This window comes from Leuresthes tenuis, unplaced genomic scaffold, assembly GCF_036924035.1.
Source record: "Leuresthes tenuis unplaced genomic scaffold, fLeuTen1.0.hap1 SCAF_21, whole genome shotgun sequence".
NCBI lineage: Eukaryota > Metazoa > Chordata > Actinopteri > Atheriniformes > Atherinopsidae > Leuresthes > Leuresthes tenuis.
This window is the reverse complement of record NW_027325375.1, coordinates 1605594-1618707: the sequence shown is the minus strand read 5'-3', so window position 1 is coordinate 1618707 and position 13114 is coordinate 1605594. Positions and strand designations below refer to the sequence as shown.

At 43.8% G+C, this 13114-nt stretch overlaps 1 protein-coding gene across 3 annotated transcripts in view; it reads right to left on the bottom strand.

Annotated features, from left to right (window-relative positions):
* The window catches only part of LOC140280014 (actin-binding LIM protein 3-like), a 64586-nt gene extending 53109 nt beyond the window's left edge, over positions 1 to 11477 (bottom strand). For all 3 annotated transcript variants that reach the window (XM_072375265.1, XM_072375266.1, XM_072375267.1), the window contains exons 1-2: positions 11113 to 11477; positions 7842 to 8009 (exon numbers count right to left, since the gene is read on the bottom strand). In XM_072375265.1, coding sequence (XP_072231366.1) covers positions 7842 to 8009; positions 11113 to 11131 — 187 coding nt within the window. In that variant the 5' untranslated portion in view covers positions 11132 to 11477. The remainder of the gene's footprint in view (positions 1 to 7841; positions 8010 to 11112) is intronic.
* Positions 11478 to 13114: the final 1637 nt, after the last annotated feature.

The window sequence follows — 13114 nt, the reverse complement described above, 5'->3', positions numbered from 1 at the left end:
AAATTATGAAAGATGGGAGTCAAGGGACAGATTAGAGGAAAAGAACAGGCATCATATATGATGTGAAAGGGAAGCAGACAGCAAAGTGAAAGGATGAGACAGAGGATCCCAAGGGAGGTATCAGAGAGTCTATCGATCTGTCCATCCTGCACACATCTGCCGTCCTGTCACTCCTTTCCCTGCTCAATTTGCATGATCAGGATGGATGGATGAGTCCAAGAAAAGGAAAAGAAACCTCGTCGGTCTGAGATAAAGCACAACGTGGATTTGCATATTTGCACCAACAGGTTATGTGGCAGTTTGTTTTCAAACCTCGGCTTCATCCATTCATATCAACTTTACTTTGACACATGCAACAAATCCCCTCTTGGCCTTGGCCACCTGATAAATGTATCAAACACACGTTTTTATAACCACAAAGAATCCCACAGGCAGCAGAGCAGCGGTTTCATGGCTGTGCTTCGTGTCACAGCTGCTTTGGCAGACAGAATGAGACCAGAGCATTGATCCAGTCATGAAACAGCGTCCCTTTAGTGTTCATCTGGATTAATCACATCAGGATGTACGTAAAGATGTACATGATGGCCAGTTAATAAGCATTAAATTCACTAAATTTATGCCTGATAATGGAACTTGAGTAAGTAAAGTTATTAAAATTTGGGAAACATGAATATCTCCTAATGTTCTATAAAAATTCATTAATAGATTAATTAATAGTTTGCTCTGACCAACACACATCTGTCTCATAGCAACAGCTTATAAGTAACCATCACTAAACTGTATTTTGTACATATGCCATGTAATTATTAACTGATTTTTATATTAATCTATATGATTGATTATGAAAGCTAATCTAATTTATTAAGCATACCTCTTCTCACTTCTGGAAAAAGATTAAAAGATAAACAGGATATGAATTTTACTGCAGGTTACTGGTTCCTGCAGGAGCCCAAACATCTCCGGTCACATTCGAACATCGATTATCTCCTGCTTTGACCCTTTTCAGACATGAAAAGTCACTCTCTGTTTACCAAAAACCAAGATGGACTGTAACTCTGACATTTAAAGCACTCAGACAAGCTAAGAATGTGAGAGAAAGACCGGGGGAGGAGATGGAAACTGCCAAGACTCCATTAGCTTAAAGTCATTAAGCTTACTCTGCAAGATCAAGTGTCCATGATGACAGATACTTTAATATCAAAGGCAGAACAACTTCTGTCAATTAATCTCGCTCTGCCCTGTCACAAGGAATGAGCTCCTTTAACTGAGCAAACAATCAGCCAATTGGACGATCAATAATTCATCCAAAGACACAACCAAGGAGCCTCCTTTAGCTCAAGTTATTTTTAAGATCCTTTGTGGGGACTGTTGCACGACCTGAAATATGCTATTTCATGAAAAAAAATAGAAAATCTGCCTTTTTGGTGCTTGGTGACTGAGTGTTTTGTTGCAGAACAAATGGAGAAAGCTTCAGAGTCTCTGAGCATGAGTCCCGGCCTGGAAAAGGAGGTTGACTACGGGCAGAAAACCTGCTGATTCTACTGCAAAGCCAGCTGCTGACTCCAGACTCTGTTTACTGGTGGAGGAGTTCAAACATTAAAAGATGCAAATATAAGAGAAAAACTATCTCAAATATAAGCCGTAAAATCCCAGATCCAAAAAATACTGGTTAAGGGTTCAATTAAATCCCAATGGAACATGTGACACAGGAAATGTTCAAAGATTTTCCTGTTTCATGAAAAAAATGTGCTCTTTCAGCCCATTTCTTTGCTATGTGGAGTGAACCAAACCAACAAAGCAACGTGTCACTGTGGTTTTAACCAATTAAATGATGTTACCGTTGGTCTGTTATATTATATATTGTATAAAATATGTTTCATTACACATCAACATGAAGGCCTGAAAGTTCTCCTTAGTCAGTGCTGAGAAGCCTCTCTCACCGAGAATTAGAGGATGCAACCTCTAAATAAGGCATTATCTGTCTTTATTTCACCAATACTTTAAGAAGAATGAATAAATGAACGTGTGCTATAGCTCTGTTAGCTCATAGCTGCTGTTAGCTCATAGCTGCTGTTAGCTCATAGCTGCTGTTAGCTCATAGCTCTGTTAGCTCATAGCTCTGTTAGCTCATAGTTCTGTTAGCTCATAGCTCTGTTAGCTCATCGCTGCTGCTAGCTCATAGCTGCTGTGTTGTTGTTATTGGAGGCTATCGGGGGGGGCTTATAGAGGGCTTTCTACACACTCGTCTACTGGGATGACGTCAATGACGTGCCGCTGCAGCACAGCTCAAAACAATGTTGGCAACTTGTTCCAAAGCTGGAGGCAGACCAAGCTATTTGAAATGTGCACATTTCACATTTAAGCAGTTTGCTTGAGTTGAAACAAGCTCCGTTTGATCGATGGTTCATTTGAGCTCATCTGAGATGTGTTTAGGTCTTCAGCACACACCTGCTCCAAAACATCTCACAGCGGACAGATTGCTAAATATCTTAGTTACTTGGTGATTGTTTTAATCATTTATCACTGAGCAGTTAAAGGGGAACTCCGGTATTTTTAAAGCTCATTCACTCCGGTAAGAACGTCCATCTTACTCAAAGTCCTCGTTCACGTTGTTAAAATCTGATAAATATCCTGCCATGTTGCACAAAACTATCAGCAGCAAACTCTGTGTGAAGTTAGCCGACTGCCACAGAGCACGGAGTGAATAAACTGTGCTGCAGGGGGGCGTGTGGATGAAGTGGTCCCAGTAGAGTGCCTGTGTAGAAATCCCTCCGTTAGCTCTCCTATAGCTGCAAGTAGCCACATAACAGCAGCTATGAGCTAACAGAGCTATGAGCTAACAGAGCTATGAGCTAACAGAGCTATAGCACACGTTCATTCATTCATTCTTCTTAAAGTATTGGTGAAATAAAGACAGATAATGCCTTATTTAGAGGCTGCATCCTCTAAGCCCCGTTCACTCCGTTATATGGATCTCCAGTTATCTAAATATCTTCCGAAGGACGCCGACTTTCACCAAACTGTTCTCAGTGAGCAGATGAACGTATTTCACGCCAGAAATAAGGTTTAAAAACACCGGAGTTCCCCTTTAACTGAAACAACTATTGACTTAACAACTCTGTGTTTGAAGACACGGTGCAGCGCTTTGAATTGATGTATTTAATCTATAACACTAGTCTAACTCATTCTGATAGACCTGTGTCACTTTAATTTACAATATAAATATCAGAAGCTTCTGAACAGACAGATTTTAAACCCTTTTTGTGTTTTTAAATGACTCATATTCACACATATTAAACTGGGATCCTTCCTGTTAAGCCTGCAGCTGTCAGGTTCATCGGGACTAATTTCAGGGTCATCGAGCTACTCAGTAAAAATACATACGGCCCAAAGGCTACAAAAGCGTGACGGGGTGTTGTTATATGACATGCCCTTTGTGCTTTGAGACATTCTTAAGTCTTTCCCCAGTGACCTGAGATTTGACCTACTTTAAGGGGTTGATTTAACCACATTGTGAAGATAGAAGTCAGACTCTTTGGTCTCTACCACCTTTGATAGTTTGGGAGGAGGAACCGCAATAATTAGCTGAAAAGCACCTTCAGAGCAATGAGGAGCACTAATTGCACAAGACTCACCAGCAACACCAACATCTGGGCAATACGCTGCTCCTGAATGGGCCGGTCTGTGTCTGTTGGGATCATTTCTATCTGACAGATCAAGTTCAACAAGGGATAGAGAGCTACAACCGCTTCTCAGCCATACGATCGATTGAACGATTGATTAACTCAAAAGTAGCAATAGAGATTACACTGGAATGGCCCATCTTGTCAGCAGGAATCCTCTAGATGCTCCCAATTAGCCACTCCAGTATTGGATGGAGGCAGCAAAAGTACAAAAATGACACAGCTGTGAGAATATTCATTCATTTCCAGACCCACTTCATCCTATTCAGGATCACAGGAGTGCTGGACACGGTCTAAGCTGCCATTAGGTGAAAGGTTTGGTGCTATTCTTAGGCTAGGTCCCTACAAAAGGCAGCTATTGCTCTAACCAGTAATAAGCCAACACTGGTAGCTGATCTGACCAAAAGATCGTAGCTGTTCATTGGATAATCTACTGCCTCTTCCATGCATTGGCATTTCCAGGCTTTGGTTGCTAAATGAATTCAATAAGATGCTGTGTTAGCTTGTCTTCTTTTCTATTTAGTAGTAGCACCTACTGTTGTCTTGGTTGTCTGTGGCTCCGCCCCCTTACAGTTGGATTAAGCGGGAATAGAAAGTATGGGGCAACCTGGTTAAAAGAACAAAGACTAATTATACTAACAATTTGTTCCTGCTTATCATTGCTCGGATCATTAGCTGCCTTCAGCAAAGGTTTAGCAGTAGCATCTACTGTTGTCTTGGTTATCTGTGGCTCCGCCCCCTTACAGTTGGATTAAGCGGGAATAGAAAGTATGGGGCAACCTGGTTAAAAGAACAAAGACTAATTATACTAACAATTTGTTCCTGCTTATCATTGCTCGGATCATTAGCTGCCTTCAGCAAAGGTTTAGCAGTAGCACCTACTGTTGTCTTGGTTATCTGTGGCTCCGCCCCCTTACAGTTGGATTAAGTGGGAATAGAAAATGTATGGGGCAACCTGGTTAAAAGAACAAAGACTAATTATACTAACAATTTGTTCCTGCTTATCATTGCTCGGATCATTAGCTGCCTTCAGCAAAGGTTTAGCAGTAGCATCTACTGTTGTCTTGGTTATCTGTGGCTCCGCCCCCTTACAGTTGGATTAAGTGGGAATAGAAAATGTATGGGGCAACCTGGTTAAAAGAACAAAAACTAATGCGCGGATCATCAGCAGTTATCATCATAACCTTCAGCAAAGGCAAAGGCTCCTCTCCAGTGTTCACTGGCCTTATATTTGGCCCTTTTTTCTGCACCTTAGGGGCCAGGCTACTTGCTGGTTTCAAGTCTAAAACAGGGCCAACAACCAAGCACACTTACATTCACACCCAGGGTGAATTCAGATTCTTCACTTGACCTGACCTGCATGTTTGTGGACTGTGGAGGATGCCAGGAAGAGCACCTGAGAGAGGCAGAGTCTCTCAGGAGTAAAGATTATCAAAGGCTGAGCAATCTGTAAATTCTGCTTCTACAAATTATGGACCAGTATTTGATATAATACCATCAAAAGATTCTCTTTGAAGCTCCATCATGCAAAGAATGAGCCACATATGAACATGATCCAGAATCAGGCAGAACAACTAAGGTGATATCAGTAAAAAAAACCTGTGCATCATCCGACAGTCTGTTTTTCCTGCATGAAACATGACCAAAACATACCTTTAAAGTCTTGTCATTGCTAATAACGCTCACCATTTTACATGCACTCAAAGAAAGATGCAGGAAACGGGCGAGGACGTGTCCCCCAAAGAGGAAATCTGGACACCTGAGCCGTAAGATGTCCATCTGTACATAACCACATTCAGCAGAAGACGTACAGCGGTGTGTTGAATCAGCAGGCTAATCAAACTTAGCAGGCTAATGTTAGCGGTCCGTATGGCCCTTCAAAAGTCTCTTCCAAAGCCAAGGAATACCGAGCTTTTCATATGAACATGATCCAGAATCAGGCAGCACAACTAAGGTGATATCAGTAAAAAACCATCATGCATCAAGAAAACTTGCATGAAACATGACCAAAACATACCTTAAAAGTCTTGTCATTGCTAATAACGCTCACCATTTTACATGCACTCAAAGAAAGATGCAGGAAACGGGCGAGGAGACACCTGAGCCATAAGATGTCCACCTGTACATAACCACATTCACATTGTGTTGAATCAGCAGTCAAATCAAACTTTTACCAGAACCAGGAAGTGACATCAGGAAAACTAGCAGGCTAATGTTAGCGGTCCGTATGGCCCTTCAAAAGTCTCTTCCAAAGCCAAGGAATACCGAGCTTTTCTGTGTCTGGTCTTCTCACCTGCTGAGCTCTAAACTGCAGGTTTACTTGTTGTTCCCAGAGTTTCTAAAAGCAGAATGGGAGGCAGAGCCTTCAGTTATCAGGCCCCTCTCTGTGGAACCAGCTGCCAGTAAATGTCCAGGAAGCAGACACCCTTTCCACTTTTAAGATTAGGTTTAAAACTTTCCTTTCTGATAAAGCTTATAGTTAGGGATGGCTCAGGTAATCCTGAAACATCCCATAGTTCTGCTGCTATAGGCCCAGCCTGCTGGGGGACCTCATCTGTCACACCTTTCCTCACTTTGCTCTCTTTTTCCCCCTGTTTAATTTCTCAAATGATTTTATGTCCCTGTGACATTATTGTGGTTATTAACTTGTGTTTCCCTGTTCCAGCAGGTATCCTTTGAATGGTGTTATGGTGTTTTTCCCCCCTCTTTTCCCTCTTTTCTGTCTTCTCAAACCCCAGCTGGTCGAGGCCGATGGACACCCTTCCTGGTTCTGGTTCTGCCAGAGGTTTCTTCCTGGTTCTGGTTCTGCCAGAGGTTTCTTCCTGGTTCTGGTTCTGCCAGAGGTTTCTTCCTGGTTCTGCCAGAGGTTTCTTCCTGGTTCTGGTTCTGCCAGAGGTTTCTTCCTGGTTCTGCCAGAGGTTTCTTCCTGGTTCTGGTTCTGCCAGAGGTTTGTTCCTGGTTCTGGTTCTGCCAGAGGTTTCTTCCTGGTTCTGGTTCTGCCAGAGGTTTCTTCCTGGTTCTTCCAGAGGTTTCTTCCTGGTTCTGGTTCTGCCAGAGGTTTCTTCCTGGTCCTGGTTCTGCCAGAGGTTTCTTCCTGGTTCTGCCAGAGGTTTCTTCCTGGTCCTGGTTCTGCCAGAGGTTTCTTCCTGGTTCTGCCAGAGGTTTCTTCCTGGTCCTGGTTCTGCCAGAGGTTTCTTCCTGGTTCTGGTTCTGCCAGAGGTTTCTTCCTGGTTCTGGTTCTGCCAGAGGTTTCTTCCTGGTTCTGCCAGAGGTTTCTTCCTGGTCCTGGTTCTGCCAGAGGTTTCTTCCTGGTTCTGCCAGAGGTTTCTTCCCGGTTCTGGTTCTGTCAGAGGTTTCTTCCTGGTTCTGGTTCTGTCAGAGGTTCCTTCCTGGTTCTGGTTCTGCCAGAGGTTTCTTCCTGGTTCTGGTTCTGCCAGAGGTTTCTTCCTGGTTCTGGTTCTGCCAGAGGTTTCTTCCTGGTTCTGGTTCTGCCAGAGGTTTCTTCCTGTTAAAGGGAGTCGTTCCTTTCCACAGTCCCTCAGGCTCAGGACGGGAGATTGGACTGAAGACAAGTTTCGGTCCAATCTGTTGGTTTCCTTAGCTCGGATATTATTTTTGAATTGGCTCCATATGAATTAATTGGATTATGATTACAATGAATTGAATTCCAATTGGCTTGAATTGGACTTTATTACTTAAGTGCCTTGAGATGACAATTGTTGTAATCTGGCGCTTTATAAATAAAACTGAATTGAATTGAATTAATGTTTGAAATATGTACATTTTCCCCCCATTTTGAACCCTGCAGAGATCCCACAAGTCCCCTCTGGTCTGTGGTGACGCCAATGTCCTTTTTCTGATATAATACACTTTGTAATTGGCTTCCATCCTGGCTTTAATCCCGGTATAGTCATAGTTAAGCTTTTATTTCAGTGAGTACAGAGGCTACTAATGTTTCAATTGTGCTGGTTCCCGCTTGTCTGAGTACTGGCCATAATTCAATATTTAATCAAGCAAATTGATTTGGGTGTAATCCACACATTGAAAGCCATGCATTAGTAAAAGACTGGAAAATAAAGTGCAATGGGAACATGTGAGTTTGTACTCAGGAGGCGGTAAATGATAATGTTTTCTTCTTTTAGTTTTTCTCTTCTTTACCTTGGCAGGTGAAGCAGTGGACGTGGAAGTGCGTGTTCTTCACACGAACTACTTCGCCGCGACAAACCTTCCCACAGCGTTCGCACACAATGGGAGAATTTCCACGGCTGGAGAGCGGAGAGCTGCTGCTGTTGTTGTTTCCTCCGTAGAGACCTGACTGGTAGTGAGCTGGAGGAAGAGAAGAGCATCAAAAGCATGTCACACGTTGTCATTTTCAAGCCGTTCGTTTTCTTCTTCTGGGAATTCAAGCAGATCAAAGTGGGATAAAGAAACGAGAAGCAACAGCCTCAAACAGAAAGGATGGCTGGTGCACTTTAAACAGCCTTTTATGAGTGTGGAAACGCTCCTTCAGGCTCGTCTTCTCAGTCAAATGGAAACGAAGCAGCAGCTAAAATAGCAGATTCGAGCTTTTATTTGAGTGGATCAAACAGCAAAAAAACAGTAAAACAGATAAACACACAAAATAATCCCGTGGATTCTTGGCTTAAGGTTCCCAGAAGAGTAAAATGGCTTAGCGATTAGCTTTTTAACGAATGGTGTTCCTGGAAATCCTGGAAAGACAAGAATATCAGCCTTAAACCCATTCTTAACCAGGGAGAAAGACGTTTTACCAGCCTTCAGTGTCCTTTACATTTTTGTATAAATCTTTAAACCTTTCCAACCGTTTCAGAGGACAGCAGCCAATGCCACGGTCCATGAATGACATGAATGGATCTTCTAATATACAAAACCACTTTAATTAGACCAAAACCACGTCTAATGTGGTTTAAATCCTGAAGAAAGCACATTGCAGCATGGTGGAAACTTCGTCTTTAAAGTTCCTGGCTTCCAGATTCTATATAAACTTTAAGTAACCATGGCAATAAGCTATTCATAATAAGCCATTAAAGATTAAGTCTTCTTGATTTGATGTTTTTCGGACTAACTTACAGTCATGTGAAAACAATTCCAAGAGAAAAATAACATCTGGTTCCAATGAGCTCCTAAAAGTAGGTAAAAACATCCTCAGACGACATATTTCAGTGAGTCTTTATTTGAAAAATGCCCAAAAACTGCCTAAAAACTGCCAGACATGTGTTTCTGCACAGCTCTCTTAAGGTCCCACCACAGCATTTCAGTCAGGCTGAGGTCTGGACTCTGACTGGACCATTGCAACACCTTGATTCTTCTCTTTTTCCCACATTCTGCTGTAGATCTGCTGCTGTGTTTGGGATCTTTGTCCTGTTGATGAGCCAGTTTCAGCCCAGCTTTAGCTGTGGGACAGATGGCCTCACATTTGACTCTAGAATACTTTGGTATCCAGAGGAGTTCATGGTGGACTCAATGACTGCAAGGTGCCCAGGTCCTGTGGCTGCAGAACCAGCCCAGATCATCAGCCCTCCACCACCGTGCTTGACAGCTGCTATGAGGTGTTTGGTTCTCTATAAGCTGCCATTTCTTAATTAAAAAAATGATTTGTTTTGGTTTTCCTGCCTCCTTCCATACAAGCCGTACTCCTTCGGTCTTCTCCTAACTGTGCTGCTGTGAACTTTAACATTTAATATGCCGCCTAAGGCCTGTGGCTCTTTGATTTACTGCAACTTGTCTTTGTGTTGTATCATATGACCTTGGGGTCAACCTGTTGGGACGTTTGCTCCTAAGAAGATCCGAAGCTCTCCTGAACGTTTTCCACAGGAATGCACTGTAACTTGCAACTTGTCCTTCATGCAAAGCTTTGACTAATCCTGATATACGTGCTACTAGAGACAGAAAAGGTCACCGTGGATCTTTTTGGGATTACACTTCTTTCATCCTCGATTATGAAACTGCTCAAATCCCTCTTAGTGGAACGAGTTGTGTCTTTATGCTGGTTCCTCTTTGTCAGGGTGACGCAGCAAAAGAAGCATGGAATGAATAGACTTATCTGACTGTGTCTCAATTCATTTGGATTTCCAAAGACGGCCCACTGTGCAACAGACTGAGCAACAAATCTACTGTATTCTGCTAATGCTTTTGCATCCCAGTGTTACGCAATCGCAGCAAACACAGCATGCTGGCAGGTTAAGCTGATGGCAGCAGGAGGGGCCACACAGAGTAAGAGCTGTGGATATATGCATGTTCACGGGGGAAAAAAAGAGGTAAAAGTGGGACAACAATGTTGTATCCTCATGCATGTGTGCTGGCATTGGTTCTGTAGCCAGATGGCAGCACAAGGACTGGAACAACAGACAGAGAAAGATCTGAGCCACCTGTGAGTGGCTGCAAGAGGAATGTGTTATTTCTGGGAGTCTTTGTCATTATTAGCAGGTTTAGATGCAGGTTTCCTCTGGAAATGACGTGAAATTAACCTTTATTTTGTCTAATTACTGCTTTGTTTTATAGTCAAGCTAAAGCGATGTAATGCTGCTGAAAGGAAAAAGATGAAATAACGCCTAAAACCTGCAAGTTGTCCCCTCAGGTTGGGAAAACTGTGAGATAAGGAGCTGGTTGAGACACTTTGTGTGGCTTTGACCCTGATTTTCATTCAGTTTGTGCAGGAAGCTTCTCTCTAATATTTAAGGAATACACTCGTTCTCCTGCATCTCTCCTACGAATCACTTCAAAGTCAGATGGACCATTTACACCCGAGTCTTTGACAGCGCCACAGATTTACTCTGACCTGTGACCTCACGGGTCAGGATGAAAACCAATGAGCTCAGTTCCTGTTTTTTTTATTATTTCTGTGGGAAATGGAAGGGGTTAGAGTCCCTCAGCCAGAGCCAGAGGTTATAACTCTGTGCCACTTTATCCCAGCAGCTTTTATAAGGTTGGATATCCCCCTCAGGTGGGACGTATGGAGGAGTAAGCAGCTACTCCAGGGCTTTAACTGGTGCCAGGCTCATTTGTTCTTTTATGGAAAATCAAATTTGGGATTTCACGTTAATAAAAGACTGGCTTTATGTGCTTCTATATTTAGACCGTGAGCCATTTTAATTTGTGTTGACCACCTTGCTCTATTGTCTTCATGCTGTCAGACTGCAGGCTTCTTCTCTTCGATGGCAGGAACTATAACAGACTCTGATTATTTAGCTTCCGACTGCATAAGAATCCCCAAAACTCTGATTCATTTCATAGATTCATCATTTAAGACTTACAAGACTTCAGAAAGAAAAGAAAAATGACCTCTGTGAGGGACTCTTTATGATCTATTTCACGTTAAATCCTCCCAGGACACCGATATTGATTGGTTAGACGCCCCCCAGACGCACCGCGCGCACGCACACGTACACACACACACTTACAAATCGCTTACCATTTGTTGGTCTGCTCATGATGTGAAGTGGAGTCCCAGCAGCCTGAATAACTACACCGCCTTCAGAGTCAGGAGAGTCAGTCAATTTCAGCCTCCACGGGCAGGTCAAACGCTCAAAATATCGCGGCGCGCGCTCATCAACTCTGTCGGACTTCAAGCCTCCGCTTTGTCGGTGTCAGTGAGGGGCTTTCCCTGCTCCTGCCGGGGAACGGATTACTGAGAGGCTGCACCAGCAGTTAGATAGAAACTGACGGTGTGGTGCTCCTCCTCGCGCCTTCAGCTTCTGCATCTCCCACCAGACAGACCCCGGTGTCTTGGTTCGGCGTCCATCCCGCTCTGTCCTGTCAGTGCGCTTCCGTGGATGCCTGCATGCCTGTGCGTGCGCTCCGGCGTCAGGACTGAAATGCTGAATGGTGGCTTTCCGTAGGGGGGTGGGGGGCAGAGTCGGGAGCTGTCAGAGAGCGTGTTTCACCGGACAGGACGCGCTCTCTGCACGCGCTGTGCGGGAGCGCCGAACAGCGTCAGAAATCCAAACTGCAACACCAGGGAAGCACCAGGAGGTCTGTGTGAAGCCAGTGCCATCCCTCACAAATAAGAACATACATGCAGCGGCGCGCACAGACTTTTCAAGGGCAGGGGCGGAAAGAAAAAAAGGGCACATATAGCGCGTCCTCGCCACTGTAGAGGGCACTTTAGCGCGTGTTTTGGCTCCCAAGGAGACACTTTAGCGCGTGTTTTGGCTCCCAAGGAGACACTTTAGCGCGTGTTTTGGCTCCAAGGAGACACTTTAGCACAGTTTTGGCTCCCAGGGAGACACTTTAGCACAGTTTTGGCTGCAAGGAGACACATTAGCACGCGTTTTGGTTCCAAGGAGACACTTTAGCACGTGTTTTAGCTGCAAGGAGACACTTTAGCAACGTTTTGGCTCCAAGGAGACACTTTAGCACGTGTTTTGGTTCCCAAGGAGACACTTTAGCATGTGTTTTGGTTCTCAAGGAAACATTTAGCACGTGTTTTGGTTCCAAGGAGACACTTTAGCACAGTTTTGGCTCCCAAGGAAACACTTTAGCACAGTTTTGGCTGCAAGGAAACACTTTAGCACGTATTTTGGCTGCAAGGAGACACTTTAGCACAGTTTTGGCTCCAAGGAGACACTTTAGCATGTTTTTGGTTCCAAGGAGACACTTTAGCACAGTTTTGGCTGCAAGGAGACACTTTAGCACGTGTTTTGGTTCCCAAGGAGACACTTTAGCATGTGTTTTGGTTCTCAAGGAAACATTTAGCACGTGTTTTGGTTCCAAGGAGACACTTTAGCACAGTTTTGGCTCCCAAGGAAACACTTTAGCACAGTTTTGGTTGCAAGGAAACACTTTAGCACGTATTTTGGCTGCAAGGAGACACTTTAGCACAGTTTTGGCTCCAAGGAGACACTTTAGCATGTTTTTGGTTCCAAGGAGACACTTTAGCACAGTTTTGGCTGCAAGGAGACACTTTAGCACGTGTTTTGGTTCCCAAGGAGACACTTTAGCACAGTTTTGGCTGCAAGGAGACACTTTAGCACGTGTTTTGGTTCCCAAGGAGACACATTAGCACAGTTTTGGCTCCCAAGGAGACACTTTAGCACAGTTTTGGCTCCAAGGAGACACTTTATCACGTGGTTTGGTTTCAAGGAGACACTTTAGCATGTGTTTTGGTTCCCAAGGAGACACTTTAGCATGTGTTTTGGTTCTCAAGGAAACATTTAGCATGTGTTTTGGTTCCAAGGAGACACTTTAGCACAGTTTTGGCTCCCAAGGAAACACTTTAGCACAGTTTTGGCTGCAAGGAGACACTTTAGCACGTATTTTGTCTGCAAGGAGACACTTTAGCACAGTTTTGGCTCCAAGGAGACACTTTAGCATGTTTTTGGTTCCAAGGAGACACTTTAGCACAGTTTTGGCTCCAAGGAGACACTTTAGCATGTTTTTGGTTCCAAGGAGACACTTTAGCACCGTTTTGGCTT